Source organism: Fringilla coelebs (genome assembly GCF_963513975.1).
Source record: "Fringilla coelebs genome assembly, chromosome: 3".
NCBI lineage: Eukaryota > Metazoa > Chordata > Aves > Passeriformes > Fringillidae > Fringilla > Fringilla coelebs.
This window is the reverse complement of record NC_140030.1, coordinates 61,318,441-61,344,635: the sequence shown is the minus strand read 5'-3', so window position 1 is coordinate 61,344,635 and position 26,195 is coordinate 61,318,441. Positions and strand designations below refer to the sequence as shown.

General features: G+C 41.2%; 1 protein-coding gene across 5 annotated transcripts in view; it reads right to left on the bottom strand.

The window, feature by feature from the left end:
- The window catches only part of ARID1B (AT-rich interaction domain 1B), a 325,491-nt gene that overhangs the window by 140,456 nt on the left and 158,840 nt on the right, over window positions 1-26,195 (bottom strand). For 3 of the 5 annotated variants that reach the window (XM_084203719.1, XM_084203717.1, XM_084203718.1), the window contains one exon: window positions 3,687-3,728. The exons of the other annotated variants lie outside the window; for them this stretch is intronic. In XM_084203719.1, coding sequence (XP_084059845.1) covers window positions 3,687-3,728 — 42 coding nt within the window. The remainder of the gene's footprint in view (window positions 1-3,686; window positions 3,729-26,195) is intronic. 5 annotated transcript variants of the gene reach the window in all.

Sequence of the window (26,195 nt, the reverse complement as noted above, 5' to 3'; positions counted from 1 at the left end):
TCAGGGATAAAAAGGTTCTAATGTAAATTGAGCTTTTGAATCTCTTAGGAGGGTTTTAAAAACTCCCACACTCCTATTTTTATTTGTTCATTGCCTTGGTGTTTAAATGAGCATTATTCAAAATGGTTAAACATTTTACCTTTTGCTTCTGCCCTGGGCACCTTATTTTTCTTTTTTCCTCTTTCTTTTTCACATCTTTGTATTCCTCCTATTTTCTCTGCCATCTGCAAACACTGGTCCCATCTGCTAAAATATAACTTCCTACTCAGCTAAAATAAACACAGAATAAATTGGTACTGTTAGTATTTTACACATCATCATTAGGCTTTAGTAAGATTAATGGGACTCAAACATTTTCCAACTTGGAAATACATTCCTGTGTGTTGACTGCAGACATGGGCAGATATCATTCCATCTACTCCATCTATAGAGTAAGAGTTCACTCTTACTCTACCTTACTTTCTTGGCAGCTACGGTTTTGAAGGAACTTATTACATATGTAAGCTTATCCTCATCAGAATTTAACAAACCAGGCATAACTGTTAAGCCTGTCCCAGATCACCTATCAGCTGTTCATGATTTGCTATGTAGTCATTCCCCCTACATCTCTCCATGCATAACCACACATATATCACAACCCTTCTAAATATTGAAACAGAAGAATCAGTCAAAAGCTGGAAGGTTCTTTTCCTTTAAAACAAACATGCATTCAAGCACACACACACAAATAAATGTGTAGATTAAACTGAACACCATGCGTACCATCTTTGAAAGAGCTATTACAGCACACCAACAGCTTTCTCCTGTAAAATTAGTTGCACAGAAAGTTGAATGGGTTTACTTCCTTCTATTCAACCAAAAGAAAGCTTTGGACACCAATGCAATCAAATCTGTACATATTTATACTTATCAAACAACAACTTTTTTAAAAAACTGATTGAAAATGTGCTTAGATTTTTATGGCCATTTAAACAGTACTGGTCTGACCTATGCACAAAATTAAAACAAGTTCATATTAAATGTAATTTTTACTCTAATAAATGCCTTATGTCCTACATTTTTTGGGGGAAGACTGTTTACTTACTAAGTTGAGGAGGAGGAAACATTTTTAAAGACTGCTATTTGCAATTTATACCTGCTCCATGCTTAAGGAGCAAAGACAGGATTTGGTACTTCAAGGTGCCTTTTTCCTGGGTATTTTGAGAGTTTGACACAATTTCTTTTGTTTTCATTTTATTTTCTAAAATAAGAACAATTTTGTCTAAATCAATATGCATAACTTGTATCAAAAGCATCCCGTAGCTGATTTCTACAAACACTTACGAGGATGATGATCATCATCCAAGACTCAGCCATTCAAGGGGCACACTACATCAGCCAGATCTTCACTTTGCCAATGATAACTACAGCAAAGCTGAACAATGTTCTGATGTCTCATTCAGAACCTTTTCCTGGGAAACAGCCCCGTTTGCTGCCAGTATGCATATTTACCATGAGACTGAGATCACAGAGAATTTAAGAATAACAAATGACATTGTATATTCTTTTAGTAGTCTCCAAATATCCTTTTTTAAAAGACACTATTCTTGTATGTATCTACAGGCAACACAGCCTGTCAACAGCCTAAAACTAAGTGGCATCTAAGGATAGGTGGAATGGATGCAATCAAAAGAAGAGTCATCCCCTGCAGCAAACTGTGCTTCTGCTCCTGCATACAGAGGGCCCTACAATGCTTCAAGCTGAGACATATTCTACACCCAAACCCAAAAAAGATAGCTCCCCTCAACAGTCTACAATAGCCCTGGAGGACAATTCAGGCTAAAAGCAGGTACCAAGGAAAACACTGCATGGTGCAAATTTTTAACCTTACATCCTTCTCAACTGTTAGGTGGTCAACTTCTTTCCTAGTTTATAAAATTAACTATTTTTCATTTAAAAATTTTTGACATTTAACATTCTCTGTTGGCCCACAAACTCATCCGTTAATGTAACAGAGACACTGGCACTTATTTGTCATTGAGACAGACAGTAAGGAAAGCATCTCAAGGGAGAGAAGGGAAGAAAGTGCTTTTGCAGCATCTCCAAATAGACAGCAAAAATAAATTCTGGGATTAACAAGTTTTGGATGATACATTTAGCTTTCTCTTTAATTGATAAAAAGTACCAAACATTCCTAGACATAGATAATTCACTACATAACATAAAGCTACTATTATAAGAGAGTTTAAAAGATCCTGATGGCTCTGAAGACAAATCTTAGGAAAAAAGATACTGGGTACTCTGGACATTGATGGTCAGATCTGGCAACAAACTGAATTCAGTTCTGCAAAACAGAAGCTTAGCAACAGAAAACTCTTAAAAGATTTTGTAATAAGAAGGAGTTTCAAAGGATGTCCATCAGGATGACAAGACATAAAAACACCTTGTAAATCTAGCCATGAAAAAAACTCAAAAGCCTCCTCCACAGTGCTTTTTTTTAGCTCTGAGAGTGACTGGCGAAAATAATCATCAGTAATATTTCTTTTTACCCACCTAGTCTGAAGGATTATGGAGATGAGCTCACAAGAGCTGACCCTCCAGGTTTATTAAATATTCAATGAATATTCTGTATGCTTGCTGGGTATCAAATAAAAATCAGAAAATACTGCAGACTACCATACATTATATACTTCAAATAATACCAGAGTAGCTCTGTTTGTTTTCTAATAATTTATTGAAATCACTTTATCACATATCAACATAAAAATGTACAATATAGACACAATGTAAATTCTGGCATCATGAATATTTACGTACTTTAAAAGCTTTTTTTTTTCCTTCTGGTTAATTTTGCTTATTGTATTCCAAACAGACCTGGAGAACTTATTTAATATTTTCTTGCTTTTCCTTTTTACCTTAATCGTAACAGCACTGCTATTTTTCCACCTGCAGTAGCATCACAGCATATGGGCCTTCAGCAGCAGGAAACTCTTCACTGTTATGATTTAGCCTACTGTTCCTACAATCTCCATTTTCCCTTCCCCATCCGCTCTTCCTGGCTGAATGGTTATAGCCTACACACAATCTGCCCTGATTAAAATCATCTGCTATTAGTGCTCAGTTAAAACAGTGGTCATCCCCGCAATGCTCACTGGCCAAAGAAACTTGAGCACTAGGTAGGATGCAGCCCATCCAGGTAGCTGGGCAGGTCTGAAGTCGTCTCTCCAACACACACTATTATTGCCCGCCACATGCTGATCTACAATTGAAGACAGGGTGATGCAGTTGTTCAATGCGCTACTTTCTACTCAAGATGCTCTGTGAAAAAGGGCCCAAACAAAGTGGCTTACTCAGCAGACTGCCAAGCAGACAACAAGTACAATTTCTGAGTTGCAAATCTATGGAACAAGAACAAATTCAGCGTTTGGGCAAGTCCAATCCTAAAAACTACTGCTGAGCTGACCTTAAATGGGTCCATGTGGCTTTCTGCAAGTAAAACTCGCTCACAGGTTTTATACCAAGAAAAGGGTTAAGACAGCTTGTGTGCCATTCTCAGATTATCACACACAAGGGGAAGTTTCTGAATTGATAGATGCAAGTCACAAGATCCTCAATTCTCAGGCTGAAAATTGTTATTTTCTGTGGTATCACATCCAACAATTCATATTGTTGGGACCTATATAACAAAACTGCACCAAACTACACACCTTGTGTCCAAATGTAGCATCCTCGGAGGCCAAGACTTCAACCTGAAATTATAAGGAGAAAGATAATTTCAAATTTAGCCACCACCAAGAACCTCTCTCTCCTGAGCACAGCACCACAGTTCAGGCAAAGATCTGTAAATGAAGGTGCCAGTCTGGATCAACCCTAGGAAACCTGCACGTGATAGGATGTGCAAAACTAACAGCTGACAATAGAAATCCTCAAGTGAGGAAACTTGGAGAGCATCCCTTACAACACAAACAAGGTTTCTCCACCTGAATGATGTAAAGAGTACCTGCCAGTGTCCCAGAATTTACTCTACTACAGCTGGAATATTTTTCTCCATACAGAATTTTGACTACACCAAAAAGCTGCCTGAGCACAACCACAATGATCTGCCATGGTGAGTCCCTGCAAAAAAAAAAGCTGGAAACCCCTGACCTCTTCCCCTATTGTTTCCTTCTAAGCAGGCTGGGTACTTCTGCACCAGCACCAAGTAGAACAGCAACAAGGGGAAACTCTGCAGCCAAGGTCTTGGTTGCAGGCTCCTGTCCTGTCTTGCACTAGAGAACTGTTTGAAAACTAGAATTCAGGGAACACAAGCTCCCCAGGCAAAGGCTGAGACCAACTGGCTGAGAGATACAGTGAGTGTATGAAAGTCTGAGAAAAACAAGCTGTCAGGCCATCGAGTGGTGCTCCAGATCAAAGCCCTTGCTTCGGCCATACACTGGTTGCCACACTGGTGGCAAAGCCCTTGCTGGCTGCCACACACCACCCAGCTCTAGAGTTGATAGGTGCTAAACTGCGACAAGAGGAACAGACATAGGAAAGCAGGCACACTGATTTTTCATTGGACTCCTTAAAAATGCTTCATACTTCGGCACCTTTCACCTGAGAATATCGGTCTTTTATGAATTCAAATTAATTAAGCTTCCCAATACACCAGTGAAGTCAGAAATGTCATCATCCCAATATAGAGAGAGAAGAGTGAGGCAGAAAGAGATCGAATAATTTTTTAGTAGTTATGTGCTAAGCCAGGGACACACTCATGGAAAGAATCCCAGATCTCTCCTCTCAGGCTCACAGTTTAACAACTAGGAAATTCTCTGTTTCTCTGATTTACATCATATTTAGAATGCCTACTGCTGCATTATAATTTTTACAACTAGTATAACTAATGTATCTAATCTCCAGTTTAACTTAAGAAGAGTGAAGGATTTAAAGCAAATCAAAGGGAAAAAATGAATGTGAAGTTTCACCCCGAAGCATGCTATAATGCCAGAGTTATAAACCCCTGAACAAGAGGGTTTATAATGGAAAGGCTGATAAACTAACAATGATGGCAGCACTTAAATATATTTATGTCATGATCTAGCAACATATGGTATTTCTTCATCTCTAAATTAAAAAAGGGAGGAGAAAAGACAAAGTGGGAGGGAGATAAAGCATTCAGAGCAACTAGGAATAAATGAAGAAAATGAACCTGGAGTTATCCAGTTGTGACCTGTCCAGCTAATTAGGAATGACAGTAAGAGGCTACAAAATAGCATCTCATTCAATAGGAGGTAGGGAAAAAAAATCCAAGTAAATAAAATCAATCTAAAATGATACGATACATATTAGCTCCTTATATTAAGCTTCTAATCCTTTAGGCACTTTATAAATATTAAACAATCAGTCCTGGTGAGATTGATAAATATCCATAATATATTTTACAGATGAAGAAACAGACAGAGGGTTAAGTGACTTGCCCAGGGCCAAAAAGAATAATCAGCCATTGGATTGGAAATAACTGTATGACTGCTTGTCACAATGCAGTGCTCTGCTCAGATGCTCAGGTGGCTTCTGAAAAAAGTCATTCCACTATCAGAAGCATCTTGGTTATGGTTAATGTGGTACACATCTGAAGTGTGAATGCTCATTTTCACCAGGCTTACTGTTTTGGTACAGCATCCAGTTACCACCACTACATAGACCCCAAAAACTCTTTCAAACTTACTCAGTTTTCTCCATCCAGTATTATGTAGTCGTATATCCCAGATGCTATCTCCAGTCCCATTAATCGTAGAATCATAAAGGTTGGAAAAGAGCTCCAAGATCATCAAGTCCAACCTTCGATGGAACACAACCATGTCAACCAGACCATAGCACCAAGTGCCAGTTGTTTCTTGAAGACCTCCAGGAATAATGATTCCACCAGCTCCCTGAGCAGCCCATTCCAATACCTGACCACCCTTTCAGTGAAGAAATCCTTCATGATGTCCAACTTGAACATCCTCTGGTAGAGCTTGAGGCTATATCCTTCTGTTCCATTCCACTTGCTGCCTGGGAGAAGAGGCTGACCCCCACCTAGGTGCAACCTCCGTTGTTCTATCTTTCAGGTAGCTGCGGAGAGTGGATGCTTATTACTGTGGTACATTTCTATTGTGGAGATTCATTAGGGAAAAAAATGGAGCCTTCTTTGTTCCACAGGGTCCTTCTCTGACTTCCTCCTTGAATCCATCAGAGATGCTGATGCCTTGCCAGCCCCAGTACATTCTGTCTACCTTTCCCTGCTGTCCCTTCCTCCTCCTTCTCCTTCCCAAGGGTCTCAGATGGGTGAACAGCCCCTGTCCAGGGCTGCCTGTCCCCTGCCCCACAGAAGCGTGACATGGATGGGATGGCATGGAAACCCTACACCAACCCAGCACAGACCAGGCAGAGTTTAGTTTGGGCGCTGCACTGCCCTTCATCTGCAGGGAGGCCACCTCACATGCCAGGACCCCCACTGCAGAGCACAGGCATATTGTCAGCACCTGGGCTCTGTTGAGGAAGCTCCTGCTCAGGACCAAGAGAATGCTCACAACTGCCACAGCTTCAAAATACGTTAATTAACACAATGACCAACACATGCGCAAAACTCAGTTGTAGTTTCACCAAGAAACTGAGAGGAAGAACAAACTGTGACATCAAAGAGTAAAACAGACACTTAAGCTAGTTTAACATACTCTTTAGTCTCTTTCACAGATAGAAATATTTTCTTTTATGCTTAGAAACATAAGGCTCACAGAGACAGTAAAATGGTTCGGAGTGAAGACAGATAACAATTCTAATTAAGAATGTTATTGAACAGGTCTGATAAAGCTGCTTCTACTTTTCCAAGAATGATCACCCCACTTCTGCGATAATAACTGTCCTCACCTTGCAGATGATACAATGAAGCATTCTCTGTATTCTTTGTTACTACTGTGTTTAACAGCGCACTAGTGCCTTCGTCCTTTCATTTGGATTTTCACCTCCTTCTATAAAGGACAGTTAAACTAAGTAAGAGACAAGTAACTGCTGACACCGTAACATACGGCAGCTTTCCCCTAGGCACTGCCCTGAATCTTTACTCCAATCTACAATTCCCGCTCCTTCAAAATACAGTGCTACAGTTGAATGCTGTTTGCCCCCTATTTAATTTCTGTGTAAAAGCAATTTTTGGTCACTGTTCTTTGGTCAGTTTTTTCCCAAATTATCTAAAGAACAAAACAGCCTTTTTACTTCTAATTGCACAGTATCCTGCAATTCAGGGCTAGAAGGCTATTGCAAGTGGTAAGGGGTAAATGAAGGGGTAGTATTCTAGGGAGTGTGTGTATCAACCATACACTGTGGATCAATTACACGAGACACAATTAGTGGTTTAAGCAGGAGTATCCCACAGCTGAAGCATGCCTGTCCTGCCTGGGCAGCTGACCCTTCCTACAGCCTGCTCCCTGCTGCTGCCCTCAGTCTGAGCGCAGCCTTCTGGGGCTGCCCAGGATAGGGTCCAGAAACTTCCCCAGTGCCTGACAAGGTGAACTTCCCGCCTCCCTGCACAACTTACATGGACTCTGAAAACAGACAGCTATAGCCCAGACCACTACTGCTTACGTAGTATTCTATGATTAAATGGTCTAATAGAACAGCATTTAGTATTTTGTTGTAAGATGTCAGCCAGAAGGACCTAATGAGTAACGTGTGGAGTACCCTGAAACAAGATGGGGTGTAGCCTTGAGTCTCTTTTTGTCAGAAGTAATGAAACTTTGTCAGTAGTTCTATTTTGCTTCTCAATAAATGACTCATACAGATCCAGTTCAACAAAGAATATTGCATCGTGACCAAGAGACTTACAGTAAATTACACAAAGTCATTTTTACCTCCCTGTCAAAGAGAAAAGGAGTTGAAACATAGATCGAACCCTTGAGGCGCAGTGCTGAACATGGCCTTTCTGGAAAAAAGTTGTACAACCTAGCGATCAGATGACACAAAGAATTATTATAATTTGTTCTTCTTCAAAGACATATTCAGCATTGGTTCAGTCCTCAGCTCAGCCCAAGTCCTTCTTGGCTCATCAAGACATTGTTTGAGATAGGATTAGGTGAAACTAAGCAAGAGTCATGAGAAGTGGAAACCATTAAGAGGAGGAATTACAGTCACACTTAATGCCCAGACTGTTATCCAAACAACAGAATATGAAATATCAGGTACACAAGGACAAAATAACTAACTCATAAAAGACAGGAGTTAAAAAAGGCCTCTCCATCTTGTTTGAAGGAATCTGAAAATAAGCATTAATAATAACTTCTGATGCATGCTGATTCCCATGTAATACCCTGTTAACATTCATGCTGAGAAGGATCATCGATCTACATTTAACTACCCAGGCAAAAACTTCCAATGCAGCACACACTTAACGCTGCTCTGAGACTTGGGCTGGAGCTCCTCAGAGTTCACCCAATGGAGCCACTATTTGCAGCTGGCAGGTGAGGGGGTTACAGCTACTCTGGCAAGGGATGCAGTAGACTGGAGCAGCTCTGATCAAGACAAAATATTTTATATGGGCACTTAAAGTTTCTGTGGTTCACACATGAGAATTTGCCCAGCTGGCTGCAAATTTTATAGGCTTTCTATTGTCATTTGTTTGACATTATTATTCTAGGAAAATTATAGCACAGGGCTTCTCTGATACCTAGAGGGTTTTCACCAACTGCCTACTTACTAAAAAGGCATGCCTCTGGCTCTTCTAAAATATGCTCAAAACAAAACAAATGTGTAAGTTAATACTTGCATTTTGCAATACTTGTGTTTTCCCTGTTCAGTAACGATCAATCAGTTTAGAAAGAACTCTTTCCCCTGTGATAACAAAATCTAAAAAGAATGAGGAAAGACAGGTGCATCCTCTTGAATTACTACTTCCAAATCACTTTCTTGCTGTTGGGGTGCACTACTTGCTCAATCGTGCCAAGAAAAAAAAAAATCAGTGTCCAATTCAAACTGCCTGGTCTTGTACCCGTTTTGCCCTCTGACTTATGCAGGACTTGGTGGTGACTTTTTCCACTCCTGGGGAGGGAGAGGCTCTGTAGTTCCAACAACTCAGTGGGTCTCATTAGCCCAGGTGCAGAGCAATGCAAATGTAACTCCAATTACTATTTTCGCTTACCAATATTGCCCAACTGCCTAAAGAAAAGAGCCTGGATAGCATGGAACATGGAGGATGCTGTAGTGCTTGGTGCACATACACCCTCATAATCCTTTTCCAGCGTAGATCTTCAGCTTTTAAGGTTTTCCCATCAGCTCACCCACCCACACAACACCAGTTCTGAACACATCTTTTAAATGAAGGTGATAAGAAGTTAATCCAGTTTTCATTTTTCAAAGTCCTTAGTTTATTTTAAAGATGAATTTGGCTATAGTCATTAATATCTTTATGAAATCCAGTTTAACTAGCTTTAACATCTTTTCCCTTTGCCATCCTTTTCAAGTAATTAGGATTCAGTAATTGTGGCAAATAACTGTCCTCCTCATTTGAGCAGGGACAAACCTATGTGACCCACACTAGTTTCTGGCAGTTTTCAAGGATTTGCTGAGGGTGTACACAGCTTTAAATGCACACTGAATTATGACAATAAAATTTGGTAACTTGAACAACCCTTCCTTACCTTTTTCCTCTGCTACCTGCCACCAATTTTATTTATTTTTAATTGCAATCATGCACGTACTTCAGGCTAGGTTTCAGATCTGTAGCAAGTGACTATTGGGCATGTTCCCTCGGCAATCCTTGAATAAATACACCAAAGACACACCTTTGCTATGACCCTGAATCTATGCCTGAAAAAAAGGTGTGACAGTCACATAGTATAAATCTCATGAACTAAGGATAGATCAGCTGAAATTTCCTCACTTTCTATCCAAAGGCTGTTGAGACTACTTACTCAGGCCTTTCAGTTAAGTAAATGCTACCGCCTCACAGTTTGACCTATGTAAAAACTGGAAACCATGTGACCCAGTTCATGGTAATTATTCATTAAATCTGGCATCCCCTTTTCTTAGGCTTTCTCTTTCATTTATTGCTTCTTCTTTGTAGTATCAGTCATTTATCTCTTAGCTCACTGAGTCTAGCAATAATAAAGATCAACGTTCTAATTTTTGAAGCCACAACTTTTAGGTCGAAAAATACAAAATAAGTAACAAAATGATCCCTCTTTAAATGATAGAGTAACTTTGTGTGCTACTTTGTGTTAAAAAGGTTTGAAAAGATGTTTCAAGAAACTATTCTGCAGTTCAAATTGCTTATTAATTCTTCTCATTCTCCTTATTAGCATGTACAGACAACACAGTGGCTCAAGGACACAGCTCACTAAAGCAGCTCTGTTCTTGGTCAGCCACTGTTTGAGATAAAACACGATGATGCATCATATTCTTAAAACCTGGTTAGGGGAACAGACCTGTCCTGCTCATATTTTTGAAGTTTTTTTTAAATGTCAGTGCTTCTGATTTACAACAATCAAAAAAAAATTTAATTCATATCTTCAGCATTGAGTCCAACATACATTTCTGGATTTGCTATTGACCGACCTGCTGGTTTACTGTCCCTTCACAAATATTTTGCAAAATCCTGAACGAGGTCAAGAGAAGAAAATATTAGTTAACTAAAAGTAATAACAATCAGCCTTGTGAGATATAATACTTACAAAAGAATTAGACATATCAGGAGTACCTCAGGAGAAAAAAAATGGTGTGCTATGGGGCAATTTCTGTAAAGTCAAGAAGACAGAAAAGTACAAAAATATTTAGGTTTGCACCAGGAAACAAACCTTACAGTTCCCAGAGAAACGGACATTTGAGATTGTGTAGATCTCTGCTCAGTGCACCCTCACTGAAGGGGAATCTGTGAGACTTATCTGTGGGCACCTTCCCATCCCTTACAACTCTGTCACACCTTACTGCTCCATAGGTCCCTTACCAATAGTGGCTCATCAGTAAAGCCATGGCAGTAACATGCTCATCTGCTCTTGTCATTAGGAGATGAAACGGGCAAGATTATATAAACACACACATACCCATGCACGTTTTCCCTCTGTAAGCATATATTCAAATTCTTTTCTATTTTCCTGTCATACTGTTTTTCATATATATATGCAAAAGATGTGTAACATGCAATTAGTTCTTTCACACTAGAACACTGCATGAAACAGAGTAACTGCACTAAAAATGCTTTTGATATTTATTTGTTTGACAATGTAGAGATCAAAATGACTGTTGTACATAACCCAAAATCTCAGAGCAGTTGCTGTTTAATTTCCCTTATGAAAGGAGTGGTAGGTATCATAAAAACAAAATTCCAACCTCATGCATTCTAATATGTGGGAAATCCTGAAAAACTGTCATTATACCATGTGACATCAGCAGTAACAATTACTGCCACCAGTAAGTCTTTTATTTAGGTATTGTGACTGCATCTTTTCTAATCCGTTTGTATTTTTCGCTCTCTTGTTCCAACACTGTGATTTCATTTTGATTTCCCTCTTTCAAAACTGAGCAACATAAAACCTTGCCTGCAAAGGGTCTCTACAGCTACTGCCTTTAGGGACTACCACGCTGTAGGACTGCAGAGGAACCACTACTGAAAACCTCAAAGAAGGGTTAAATGTTGCTGCCCCCTACTAGCAGGGCTGGAGCTTCCCACTGCCACAGCTTAGCGACCCAAGGGCCCATCTGAACAGCCCCAATAGCCCTATCCACAAAAACTGGGTTCCTCAGCCTAAATACAAGATGCCATCCACCAGCAACTAGGGGGTGGTAATGAACAGCTGCATTGCCATAATGCTTCTAAATATTCCAGAAACTTCAGAAAGGCATGTTTTAAAGCCACCCTCACCAGTGGGAAGGGGTTTTGCTGCTTAAGGCTGCAGTTGCAGAGTACTCCTCTGTCCCCTTTACCTACATCTCTACATAATTACTGCACATTGCACCTGCAAAAGTGAAAACAAACACAGTTCCAGATAAAATGCATGTCTTAACAATATTGTCTAAAAGAAGTTAAACACTTTGCAGTGAAAACTGAAGATAAGTGACCAAGGACAAAATCTTTACAGAAACAAAGCTTCAACTCTACACCATTCTGTCAGCAGCTTTCTTATTTAATTGAGCCTGTATACAACCAACATCAAAGATACAAAGCTATTTTGTGCTGAAAATATTGGAAGCATGTTAGGAAGAGGTGGCAAACAGAAAGGATCTGTCAAAGGTAACAGATGTATCAAGGGCACCAAGCACTGTGAAGAAGGCGTTAATTATCTATGCTGAAAAAGGAAAGGTGTTTGAAAAACAGAAACTGTTTTCAAGAGATTCAACATACTCCTATTGTGCTCAGGAGAAAAAGCTTCCTGCACCTTAGAGAACATTATTTTGAGTATGTGGATTAAAAAGAATTTTTAGGTGAGTTTAAACACAATGTAGGGAGCACTCTCTTTCAGAAAAAGGATTTTAATTTCAAATCTTTTACTGTGTCTCACAACCAATTGCAATCTTTATTCCTACTTTTAATGGAATGGGTAACTTACACAGCCTAGCGAAATCTCAAAAATAACAGGAAAAGAAGAACACCTTTCTGAGCACCTTTTTGTAATTTAGCACCACTTCCCACAGTACTTTCAACTCCCACCCTACAAGAACTGTTGCATTTTTCTTCTTGCTTTATCTGAAAAAACTGGTGCTTTTTTGAAAAACCAGATCACACCATGGCAAAATTTATCACCTAGGATCTACCCTACATATGTCTTATGTACTTCTATACTTGTTTTCTAGATTGTGTATGGTACTACTTGCTCACAACCTAATTCTGAGTCAGAAGGAACTGATTCTTTATTTTACCTGTGCTTCCTCTCTCCACCTTCCCTTGCAGGACCAGTAAATTGGGACTTTCTAAAGCATGGTTTTGAGAAAAATGATCAGTTAACATAAAAATGACCCTTTTCATCTTCAACAGAAAAAAAAAATCAGAACAGATCCAAAAAGAGGCGAGCAACACTTAAAAGCAATGAAAGCCTATGCTTTTATATGAAAAGGGCTGAAACACAATTTTCTGAAGATGATTAAAACATACTAAATGCATGCCTGATATTGCACACTCAGCTAAATTAATGCTGCCATAGGAGGGTGATATGATTAACAAGAGAACCATGGTGGCTCCATGAAACTGTAAATTACGTGGGGAAGGGATAAAGGCAATTGCCAGCAGAATGTAACACGCTCTCAAAATGTGGCTCCTAATTCCCCAAGCAGATCAAAGGCTCTTCCTCATGTGCCCTTCTCCCATATATCATGCCATATACAAAGAGTGGCTAATGCTGATAACATCTGGGCAACTCATGTGGGCATCAGGTGGGTCTTGTCAGATCCAGTGTACAGGTTTATAATGGATGGTTTGCACAACAAACTATCCACACACCTGCCAAATAACCATGCAGTAGGAATTCATTGGGCAGTGTTCTATGTTTCCATCTTTAACTAGAAAAGGTAAATCTGTGGAACAAGACTCAGCTGAACTACTTGATTTTTGCCAATGACGTGAGCTTTTGTTTTGAATTATCTTAGGATGTGTCCCCATCGCCTTCACACGTGGTACAAAGATTGATAAACACTCTGACTGGATTAACTGCTTTAAAAATTATTCAGATGTCACAGCTGGCAAGTTTTTGACCCTTACGGTATCAAGATTTAAGAGTTGACTGGGAAAGAACAAGTGCTCCAGTCAGTGCCATAACTCCTCCACACTCCTCCAGCTCACAATAGCCACACAATTCCTCAGAACTGAATGAAAAACTGTCTCTCACATCTAGCCCAGCTTTACACTGAACATTTCAATGGGGTAGGCAAAAATACCAGCATTCCTAGGAATCACTTCAGTCCTAAGTAGGGTGCATTATAATAAAAGCTTAGAAGAACCAACAAAGTGTTTGCATTTTTTTTTCCATTTTACTTGAGTTCTCTAGACATTGTACTGAAGAAAAGTGAGCACAAGCCCTGAAAACATGTCCTCCAGAAACACACGTTCCATAATTCACATGCACAAAGCCCAAATCTGCATACAGGAATCAAACAATTAGGTTTCTCAAATGCTTGAACTACTTATACAGATCAGAACTTTTGCTAACCCAGGCAAATGCACAACATATAATTCTGCTGACCACTTAAGCATTTCACTTTTTTGTCATAGCCACAAACAAACAAACACAGTCATTTAAGTCCAAATTCTTCCCAAAGTTACTGCTAGCAAATAGTGGCTCACTTATAAAAGCCTGATTAATTACAGAATCTTGGCTTCAGAATTCAATTACATGTTAGAATATTAAAAATTCTAGAGTCTATAAACAATTACTATGAAACTGTTTATAGCATTTTTAACTATTTTATTTGCAATATGAACTGTAAATGCTCTTCCCCCTCCCCCATGTTTCTTCTAATTTGTTTGCTGCAGTTTCTTCATGCAAACAGAACAAGAACAACATTGAGGGAAAGAGGAGAGGAGAGGAGGGGAGGGGAGAGGAGAGGAGAAGGGATGTGGCAGGCTATTGACATGCCACCTCCTCACAAACTCTGATTCTTCACTCTGCTTTATGCCTGTTCTGTGAGTTGTATTCTGGGTCTACAAGGGTGCTTCTGGATAATTACAAGATACAAGCTAGCATTTTTTTCCCCCAGCCTGTCTCAGTTTCAAAGTAAACCTCCTCTTCGTTCTTTTATTGTTATTCAAAGAGAAACAGCAAAACAAATCAATTGCTAACAGCCTTGTGCAGGTTTCCAAACTTAGCATTTCTGTATGACAGCGTGCATATACGGTAATATTCAATGTAGCAGTACATCTTCAGGCATGAAAACCTGGTATTAATCCTCAACTTCAATGACTGCTTTTGTAAAGATTTCTTCTTTACACACACATATATATATTTATATATACAGAAACATATACATATATATGTATTTTACAAGCACCCCAGTTAAGATTTTCTTTGCAACTTTTCCTGAAGAACTAAATCCCACCAGTCACCCTGTTTTCCAATTAGGTTATCTGCACCAATTTTAACACTAAACTGGCAATCCCAGAGACTACTTTTTATACTTATTTTAAGCTCATTTTACTCAGAATGTAAAGAAAGACCTGAACTACAATTTCAAAGGTTAAAGGCTAGAGTTTTAATTTCTGAACTGTACAGTCCCGGCAGGGCTTTTCAACACTTTCATGTTTTGTGGAGTCCATTTTATTTCTGTATTTATTTCTATTAGGGCTCCCCTTTTCCCTTGGCATAAAAATGTATAACTGTATTTACAAGGAAGCTAGTCACGGACAGGTTTGCTGCAGCTCATTTGTTATGTCTCACTCTGAGTTTACAAACAGCTGTCCCATGCATCTCCGCTGGATACAATTTTAGTCTAGACAGGGGAAATCCAAGCTACTACTGCCCAAACAACATAAACACAGGAAGATTTTCAATCAATCATTTCATTAATAGAAACACGTCTAATAATGTAAGGGGAGGGTGTTTTGGAAGAAAGCCTATTTCAGAGCCTGAAACAGCATAATTGTGTGGTATTGTTCTTGTGCTAGGCAGGGCTATGGAACGACACTCACAAACCAGATTTTGGTGCTGTAGTACATTTCAATAAAATAAGCCTTGTTTCTCCAACACAAGTGGCTTTCAAGACCACTAACAACTTTGAAATAAATGCTAAACAGACTAAGTAAGACTTGCACAGCGCTGGCATTCATCTCTGCTTTGATACAATCAGGTCAGTGCCCACACAACTATATTTCTAGCATGACCATTATTTCTGGTTTTCTTCAAGCTGTTTTACCTGAGAAACAGCATTAAACCCAGCAACCACTAACATACTAATACCCTTCTCCTGTCCTCATCTGCGCCAGCCTGTTGTCTGTCCTCAGTCATATAAACATCTAAAAACGAGCTGCCTTGAATACAGCTATTCCTATGTTGATATGTTTCTTAGAGAAAACCACTGTGGTCTCCCTTGTTATGTTTGGAACATCCGCACACTAACTTGTCAAAAAAAAAAAAAAAAACCAACAAAATGAAGACAATCGCAATGCTTTTCCCTCAAGAGGAGGAAGGGGAAGAAGCTATTCTCTGGTCCACATTTTATTTTTTATTCCTGAGTACTAGCTGTCCCTTCATGAAGAGGCTCAGTTTACTAACCTGATCTCAGATCAACTTTTACCAGTGGGTGTCAGTGTAACAGTGTAATGATACAATGGGGGGAGGACAGGGAGAAAATGCATGAAAAAATAACGCTTAAGTTTTATTTTTAGATGCTACATTTATATTAAAAGTAAAGAAAGAAAATGTTTCCTTTCAAAACCGATTTCACTGAAGATTTATTCTCCAACTGCTTGTTTGTGCCAAGTAATTAATTTCAATTTTTGTTTTCCAAGCCTATGCATCTTCTGTGTGTGTACACACATGCACACAAACACGGACATACAGTAAATGTTTGGCATATAAACCTCTTTTCAATGTTCTGACAAAGTGAGACTGTCTCTTTAATTCAAATTTCACAGTGAACAGTTAAGAGGCTCTGTGGACCCCAACTTATTAACCTGTGCCAATTTAACTAGTATTACTCAAGAGGTTTGAAAACCTAAAAATAGGTGTTAATCTGTGCAGACTGACAGCAACTAATCAGTACCCGCCCTGCCACAACTTCTGTCCCTCCTACTCCTTGAAGGGGGGCAAGTACGGCACATGGGGAGGCAAGAAAAGGATAGTCTCTGTGATGCGGTTTGTGTGTGTGTGTTTTGTTTGTTTGTTTCCATTTGTCTTTTCTGAAAAGAAAAAACCCACCAAAAGTTAATTTAGTAGAGCTCGGCTTGAAAACTTGTTTCCGTACTAGCAAGCAATGGCTTCCTGAAATCAAAAACTGCGTGAACGTCTACCAAATCATTCTGCTGAAGCGATAAAACCCTTTCATTTTACATACCTTAAAAATAAACATGCTTTTAAAATCCAGTTGCCTTAGCTCCAAGTCTAGTTAGACACCATTTCAAATTTTAAATGTGCAACTTTGTCTTTTCAAAAGCTTTTACATTAATTAATAACCTAGTTCGGAGTCTCTCTTCACCAAAGCACAAAGGTACGTGCCTGTGCCTACGCAGGTACATCCTCTTCTTCCCTTGCTTGCTTCCCGACTATAAGCCTGGCACTCCTGCGCCATGGAGACAACCCTAAGCTAAGCTGTGTGCTCACATTCCCTTTATTAAACACAAGAAAAATTAAACGCTGCGTGAAAAGCAGCCCGAGTTGTGGCTTGCAGCTGTAGTGCTGCCCCTGGAACCAGACCCTACAAAAGGGAGGTAAAATGAAGAGCCGGCCGGGACAGGCCGATAACTGAACTGTCAAATTAAAAATATGCACCGAACTAGGTTAGGTGTTTCCGTTTATAACTCCTACTGCCCGGGATATGCCGGACTGTTAAAAGGAAAAAACCTATCCTTCCGAGCGAGTCACTGCGGGGCAGATTTGCGGGAAGTACCAAAATACCTTACAACAACTCTGTTGCAGCCATTGTTAACAGAAGGAAGTAAACAACACTGGGCTAAGGCGCTCGTGCGCTTAGCTGGAGCGGGGAGAGACAGAGGAGCCCCCACCGGGCCGGGCCGGGCCGGGCGGGCTCGCAAATGGCGGCGCCAATGGCGGCCCGCGCGCCCCTCCCCCGGACCTGTTTTTGTGCGCGCTTCCCCCCTCCCGGTCCCATCCCCCGGCCCCTCGCAGCCATCAGCCGCTCGTCCCAATTACGCTGAACGAGTCGCAACTCATCCAGGCTGAAAGTTATATATTAAAAAGAGAGCGGGCGAAGCGTGGGGAAAGAGGTCGGGAGGGACGAGGGGGAGGGAAAGCGGAGAAGAGCAGCTGAGAGTTGCGGCCGACGAGGGCACGGCAAGGGGCGCTCCGCGCCTCGGCGCTGCCGCTGTACGTGCGACCTTTTATTTTGGGCTCTCTCCTGGGTCAGCAGAAACTTCCCCCTGCCTGTATTTCTTCCGCTCTCCCACTTCTCTCAGGAAAATATCAGTATCTTGGGAGCCCATCCCTTTAATACACGTCCTAAAAAAATTAAAATGGGCAAAAATATCCCCAAGGGATATTTTCGTACACCCCGGCCGCCCGAAGGCGCTCGGCCCGGTGTACATGGGCGGGGGCAAGGACGGCCTGTGAGGAGCGGGTCCTCTCTCTCCGAGTTCCAAAGTTTCCCTATTTAGGTCGCCTCGAGCTTTCGCTGCTCTTTGAGCCACTCCGAGGAATTAAACAAGGGCTACTAATAGGCGGGGGCCGGGGGAGGAGGGCGGCCTTGGGCAAGGAGCAGCCGCCTGCTATTCGCCTCGGCCCCGCGCTCTTGCCCTCACTCGCCATCCTCCTCCCTCCCCGCCGTGTGTGTGGGTTCACAAAGGCACATCTGTGCGTGTCGGAGGGCCGGCCTGACGTGTTCTCCGCTCGCAGCAGCTGCGGTTTCTGAGGAAACAAGGCTGATTTTCTAGTCAGGCTGGAAGGGCTTTTTCCCGCTCCCCCCGCACCCCCCCCCCCCCTTCCAAGCGCCTACGTGCGGGGGAGGGGGAGCGGGAGCGGCGGGGGAGGAGAGGAGCAGGAGAGCCGAGCCGAGCCCGCGCCGCAGCGGAGCCGCCGGGGGAGGGGCCGCGCGGGGCCTGCCGGGAATGTGCTGGGAATGGTTCGGCGTTCCCAGGGCGGCTCTCGGTGTCGCAATCCCGCTCTCTCCTTCTCTCTCCGCGCTCTTGGCTTGTTTTCTTTAAGGCTACAACCTTTGTAGTCGGCGGCTGTTGCGCGAGGGCTCGAGATCGTCAAGGGGCGCTTCGCACCGTTTGCCAAAAATCCCTTTTAATCCTGCCAACTTGGGGGGAGGGGGAAAGGGAAAAAGAAAAAGCTCTGCTCAACTAAGTCCTCGCAGTCTCAGTGCTGCGGGGCGGGTTTTCACGCCCTCCGCTTCGACTTCCCCGGCTCCTCGGCAAGGGAAGGGGTTAATCCGAACCACTCCAGCTCTTTAAACCGGCTGCAGATCTGCGGTGCGATAGCGTCCGAGCAGGGGCTCGTCCTTCCCTCTCCTCAATGCCCGAGCCCCCGCTCAAAAGCCCGGCCCTGGCAACCGACACAAACAGATAATTGCCGTGCCCATGAACGATGAGCTCCGGCGTGACACGCAGCCCGGCCCGGCAGCGGGGGAGGAGAGGCGAGCGGAGGGATGGGGGGCAGCCAGCGAGGGGCCCGCGATGGGAGGCAGCGACCGCCGCCCCCCCGAGCGGCCCTGGACACACAGGATCGCCTCACAGAAATTTCGAGAGGTTTTCCTGTGCTACCTGCGCGTCGTGATAAGACACGCAAAATAATTAAAGGCTGTAGAGCAAACCCGGAGCCAACAAGGACATGCCAGGGAAAGATCAAATGTTCCGAGTTAAAAAGGAGCGCAGCCCTTCAGCTTTCCCGTTCTAGCCGCCCGCAATAGCCCCCCCTCATAACTAGAAATTAAAGACTGGGAGGGAGGACAGAGGGTGGGAACTACTGGTGTTCTGACAAGGACGGGAAGAAGAAAGAGGAGACCAGAATGAAATGCACATGGAAAGACTTTTGACGAGTTCGGTAAATAAAGTCGTAATTGACTGTAATAGGCAAAGGTGGAACACAAACATTTGTGCTCTTTGTTCTGATATTAGAAATGTCAGATGAAACTTTAATCCCTTGTAGCTGTTTATTTGTAAAATGTCCAAACATCTTCCTGTGCACACACCATAACAAATTAATTTCACTGATGTTTAGTGTTTGCGATCACCGTAGACAAGCAAGGAATTGATTCTGAGATATAAAAGCTAACATTACAAATTTTTCAAACTTGATTGCCTGCTATTAGGTACCTATGTTCATATTTAGTCACTGAAATAATTGGCCTAATTTTCAGAAATGATAAGCACTCACATTTTCAATTAATTTCACATCTCTGAAAATTAGGCCATTACATATCTAAATTTGACCTAGGTTTGAAAATTCTGGATGTATCTCTGAAACAGAAAAAAACCCGGAGTGATTACAACTGAATTCTGGCATAATTACTTAGCATTAAATATGGAGACACTAGAAAAGAAAAAATACATTCATTGGGCAATGGTATCTAGTGCTACAGAAGCTATGTGACAATTGAATTAAAAACATTCAAAGCTTTATCTGAATCTGATACTTAGATTGGCTTCAGTTATTGCTGTGGAAGAAAAAATAAGTCATATCCCAACAGAAAATAAAGCACACATTTACAAATTGTCAGGACTGACCCCAAACATTTGGCCATATTAATCACATTTAATGCACATTCTCTGCAAAGGAATCAAAGGGGGGGGGATCACTTCTACTTTAAAGAGGGGAAAAGGCAAACTGGATAAAGACCGCATGTGCAAATATTCCTCACTGCATCTAATTTAACTGCTATTTGTAACTGTACAAAGACTGTTTTTCCCACAATTTCAAGTGAACTTTCCTGCAAGTTTGAGCAAGGCACAGGGGTGGCTCTAAAGAGGAATATTAGAAACAGAGGGAAAAGAGATTCTTGAGAAATGCCAAAAATAATCATGTTTCTTGCCTTCTGCCAGAACTGGAGTCAGTTTTACCAAGCGGAAGCACTCAAAAATCCTGTGTCTGGGCTCAAAAGAAGGAAAAAAGCTTTACAGAACATGAAACTTTTAGGAAACAACTTTGGATTAGTTTTATACATCTTGTAGGTTTTGAACCTGTAGAGTAGGTGCTTCGATCATTATTCTCACGTCCCTCCCCCACCATTTTACAAGAGCTAAAAAATGCCCCCCTACAAGCACTGGAATGTCGAGGCTGAAGGGTTTTGTTATTGTTGTTTCGTTTTTTCAAATTATCCAAAAAGCAGAAATCCAGTCTCTGATCCATCCTCATCTCCTCTTCCCCTCTGCGCTCCCATGAAAACCCTGAAGTAAATTTCCCAATTCCAAACGCCCGGGGAGCCGGCAGCCAGGCTTCCCTGCAGCAGCTGCCTCTGCCTCACCCCGCGCAGGGCACCACCAACAATGGCTCCTTCTGCCGTGCTCTCCAAGAAAGGTGACCTGCTGTAATGGGGAGGGAGTATCTTCAGCTCGATCTAAATCCTTTATGCAGGAAAAAATCATCTGCAGTGGCTTTCAGAGTCCTAGCTCTCCTTGTCAGTGGGCCCCCTAGGCATAGAGATTGCGGGAGGGAATTCACGTCCCAGCCCTACTGCGGCCGGGGAAGGCGGCGAGCAAGGGTGAGTTAAGCACTGCGTTTGGGATGGCCGGCATAAAGCAAAATTTGTAGCTGAGATCCTTGGAGGAACCTGTGGCATAGGAAATCGTTTGAAACCCCCAAATTATCTCATCCTCATCGTATTACTTCATGGTAGTTAACTTGCTAGGAATGCTGTTCTTTGATGACAAGTGCTTTAAAGGCGCAGTGCAGAATCTCAGCCACTGTACTTGCTTTCCCCTTAACAGCTTTGGCAGGCCCTGCAGCAATGTCGAGCTGTTGCTCTGCGGGCTTTCTGAGCCTGTCTCAACTAATGGTCAGTGTTGAGGGACAGGGGAATGGGGGCTGGGAGAGGGGTGTTTGAGGAACTGAAACACATGGCAGAAGAAAAATCTAGTGAGCTTCTCTGATTAAGGGGGACCACAGATGATTGGCCATTGTCTGCAATTTATCAGTACTTTAATGTGGACAAGTACAAGCTCAGATGGAATGACCTGTAAGCAGCAGATGTAGCTTTAAATATGGTTGAAGAAGGTATTTCAGTCTTGTACTACTTTGTGGACAGTAACAGCAACTGCAAAATGATGCAACTATAACTCATATACAGAAAGCAAATGGTCTGTTTTTATCTGGAAAAATCAAACATCTAATATGTAGAGTATATTGGCTTACAACCTTTTCAAATGAAAACACAAATGCTTTGTATGTATTATATTCTAGAAGTGCCAACAAGACCATTCAGAAATACAAAGCCCAAAAAATACAAATTCCATGCATTTCAGTGCCCATTAAACAAGAAAGCGACCCCAATTCCTTAATTCCTTAGGTTTCAAAGACTCTAGAAAAAGCAAGAAAATTCCCTTGCTGGTAACTAAATCTCTATTTCCAAATCTTCCAAGATCCAGTAGCAACATTCAACACACACAATCACAAAGCTCTGAAAAATGCTTTTAAAAGTTCTAAGACAGCCTGTACTGCCTCATAGGAATTATTCACATCTCTTTCCATGCTGTGGAAGACTTGAAAGGGAAAAAAGGTATATATGCATAAATATTTGACATACTGGTCCAAGCCTCTAAAAAGTATGAAAATAAGAACATGTGAAAAGAGCCAACCCAGATGGATGCCTGCATGATTAGATGAGTGCTGCCTTCCATTCCCTTCCTTTTACCACTAAATGAAATTGTCATTAGCAGAGTGTCAGTCCCAATATCATCAACTTAATAAAGCAAGATTGAAACAGGAGACTAAGCCAGTTAATGCAGTCCTCCAAATGCAAACCATATCAGAAGAATACTGTTTAAAAGGCATGGTGCTGCTTCTAGCAGAGAAACTAGTAACTAAGAGACTGGACAACAATTCTTGAAGGAAAATGAGCAAAGATACTCATTACACTGTACAGAACATTGAAAAACTGTATCTGAGAAAGTTATAGGTAAAGATGAAGCATGATACAGAAAAGGGTTATTTACAGTATAGTTTAAGTATCTAAAGACTCTTTAGTAATGAATGATCTGCATACAAGCAACAGATTGGTTAGGCAGATGCAACCTTGGGCACTTTAAAAGATTAACATTGAGATGAATTGCTAATGCTCCTGGATATTTCCCTTTTCCTCCCCAGTTCAAACTGGCCTCATTACCACTGTTCACATGGGGAGTGGGAAACACCCCAAACCAGAAAGTATTTACATACTGATCACACCAATGCACTGTATGCAAGAAAAATCCTTATTGAGACTACATGGACTCCCTAACAAGGTTTCTCTGAAAAGAAATCTATTATAGTAGATGTGGGCAAAAGTGAGAATTCATGGTCATTGAAGGAAGTTGTCTTCTTCAGGGACTGAAAAACTAGGATTGTTTTAATACTATACAAAAGCCAAGCACCCAAATCCATATGAGGAAAGCCAAAGAAGTTCCAGCCTAGTGATTCAACAGTCTACTGAAGTTCTCATCTACCGTGCATCAAGAGATTTACAAACAGAGTGCTACATGCTCCACAGCACAATGGGACCAATTTCTGAAACAAGAAACCTGTAACAAAGCTAATTTATTCCATCAGATTGAAACAACCTTCATTATGTTCCCCACAACCCTTCATAAACACAACTTTATTTAAAAATGTTCGAGCATAAGATTAATCAATAATTGTTTTTAACTGTGTTGTACAGTTTCAGGTAACTGTTCTTGTCTATTGTCTATTTACACATTCTCATTGTGAGTGAAACCATATGCAAGCAGAGAAAGCCTATGAATTTTATTTTCTCAACAGTATCTGTGGAGGAGGGAGACAAATATGACCCCTTCCCCGTGCCCTGCATACAGCTATGAAATCAATGGCACATGCTCTTCCATCAATTCCTAACCTGAGAAGATTTTTTTCCTAAGGGACACCAAGGAGAGGGTTTATGAAAATATAGGAGAATAACACAGTTTTAGAGCTGTGAGTAAATAACCTTTCCATCTCTTTAAATCCCTCCCCAAGTGAGCTTCCAATAATACTTCACACAAAATACCACTTTCCTAAAGGGGGATTCCAAAGTCCATGGGAGATAGAAGCTATGCTCGCCCAAAATCACCCAGTTGAAGCCTGGCTTCAAGAGCTTGGTAAACGTGGGAAAACCCTGTCTAGCTAACACGTTGAAAAAAGCTTGAGAGAGAAAACATGCTGGCATTGCCCTAGCTATGGCAGAGTATGCCTGGGTCATCCCAGGCCTTCCACTTTCCTAACTGACCCTCAAAGCATCTGACACGCTCTGTCTTGAGCATATCAGACACAAAGACTCTCTAATTAGATCCAGAAAGCCAAGGGAATCCTCCAGTTTGTTTTCTTTTGATGATGATGATGATGGTGATGATGATGATGATGATGATGATGATGATGATGATGATGAAGAAGAAACATGTAAAATGTAGGAGGAAGCCTAATGCCCATAGAGGTGAACAGGAGCACACGAACTGTGGAGACTCAAATGACTGGAGTTCTGACATGGCCTCAGGGAAAACCTTAGTGTGTCCTGAAAGTTACCTTGTCCTGAAAAGTTAAAAATTAACAGTCCACCAAAAGGCCCTGGATCTCTCACTTTGGACAAGATAATACAGACATGAAGACAACTCTGTAACAATACCAGAGAGGGTAGGTGGACACTGGCTGTAACAGGCGAGTAATCCAGATGGCTGATTCACTGAAGAAGGACCTCTTCCTCAGCCACCGAAGAGATTGCATGGATCAGGGTGGGGTGAATTAGCACTGAGAAAATCTCTACTTGGGAGTTCCAGGCAGAGAGGGAGAGCAAGTGCAACATGAGAAAACTTAACAGAGGCCCACTTCTTTTCAGCTCAAACAAGTAATCCAGAATACTGGGCAGAGCAACCTGAAACAGGGTCATGTTTGTTTTGTTCCTCTGCAGATACTGCTGAGGAAATAAAATTTTCTGGCTTTCTGTGCTTGCATATGGGTTCACTCAGAATTTCAGCCACCCACCAAGCTGAAAAATGTGGTTTATTTAGCCATATACATTCACTAAAGATATATTCCCAATCTTCAGTGATTTGTAATTCAAGACTTGCTGAACCAAAGGTCACACATCTTTGTATCAAACAGCATTTGATGGAGTTTTCTTCTACTAACTTATCAGATCTTTATTTTGAGCCCACATACTTTTTTGGCATCTGTAAAATCTTTCAACCAAAATATCTACAGTTTAACATGACTCTTTTGGTTTACTTTCAGCATGCTCCCTGGCTTTGAAAGAGACTGAAGTAGGACTGGACTTCACAGGTGTTTCTGAAATGGCACCCCAAGATAGGACTTCTGCACATGCACATGTGATCCCAGAATGGAAGAGCAGGAATGGTACTTCTAAAGCTCTCAACATTATACACACACACACACACACACACACATACATAAAAATAAAAATAAAATTATACTTTTTATGAGCAGGGGACCTCCTTCTTTACAGATGTTAGCTGGGAATCAGAGGATTCTAGGCGCAGCAGAGTTCCTGCACCTGCCACTTGTTTGCAACAATTGCCAACGCTGAAACTGGCACCCCAACATAACCGTGCTGCTCTTACAAGAGAATAGAGACCAAAACACATGCCAAAAATCTGGGGTAGGGGTAAGAAAACAACACTCTTTGTATATCCAGAAGGCCCCTTACAGAAAAGCTAGCCTTTCAGTCTTGGAGAGTACCGTTTGAAAGGTTAAATCACTTTGGTATTTGAGATAAAGAAACTATCTTAATTTTCCCTTAACCAGCTCCTTACTAGAACTAGTTACAATGTCTAATTTAATGTGCCTTACCAGATGAAGAGCATTTGTTGGAATACCTTGGTTAAACATGCACTAATTGACTATGTGCAAAATACAACTTACTTTGACAGTTTAAATCATGTTATTTCCCAAAATTTAAATCTGGCATTATTTTTAAGCTAAGGTAAACACCTCTTAAAGTATCAGCAAAATTTTGTAATGACTGCCAGTGTTTCATTCCTTTACAGAATACATTTTTCAGAGAAAAAACAACCTTCTGATTAACTGAATTCATTAACCTAATCCTAAAGGAAAAAAAAATATGCCTCTCAGTCCTATCAGTTGAGAGACACTGTATAGGAGACGTTGTTACAAACAATTAACAAAGATTATTTTTATTTTAACTTTACTCCCCCCCTCCCAGTTATACTTTCATCAAGAGTAACACCAATAACTTTTCAATCTGATGGATCAAGTTAAATAGGAAGAAAAGAAAACTTCCTCTGGCTCTTTCTTGTGTTGCTTGTCTTTAAGGAGGCTTTCTGACTATGAAGAAAATTACTTTAACTTAATCCTATTTTGAAGGGGAAAAATAACTGTTGGGCTTTACTTGCCAGACTTCTTGGGTTAATAGTGAGGACAAGCCCTTCAAAACAGATATAAAAATACACAACT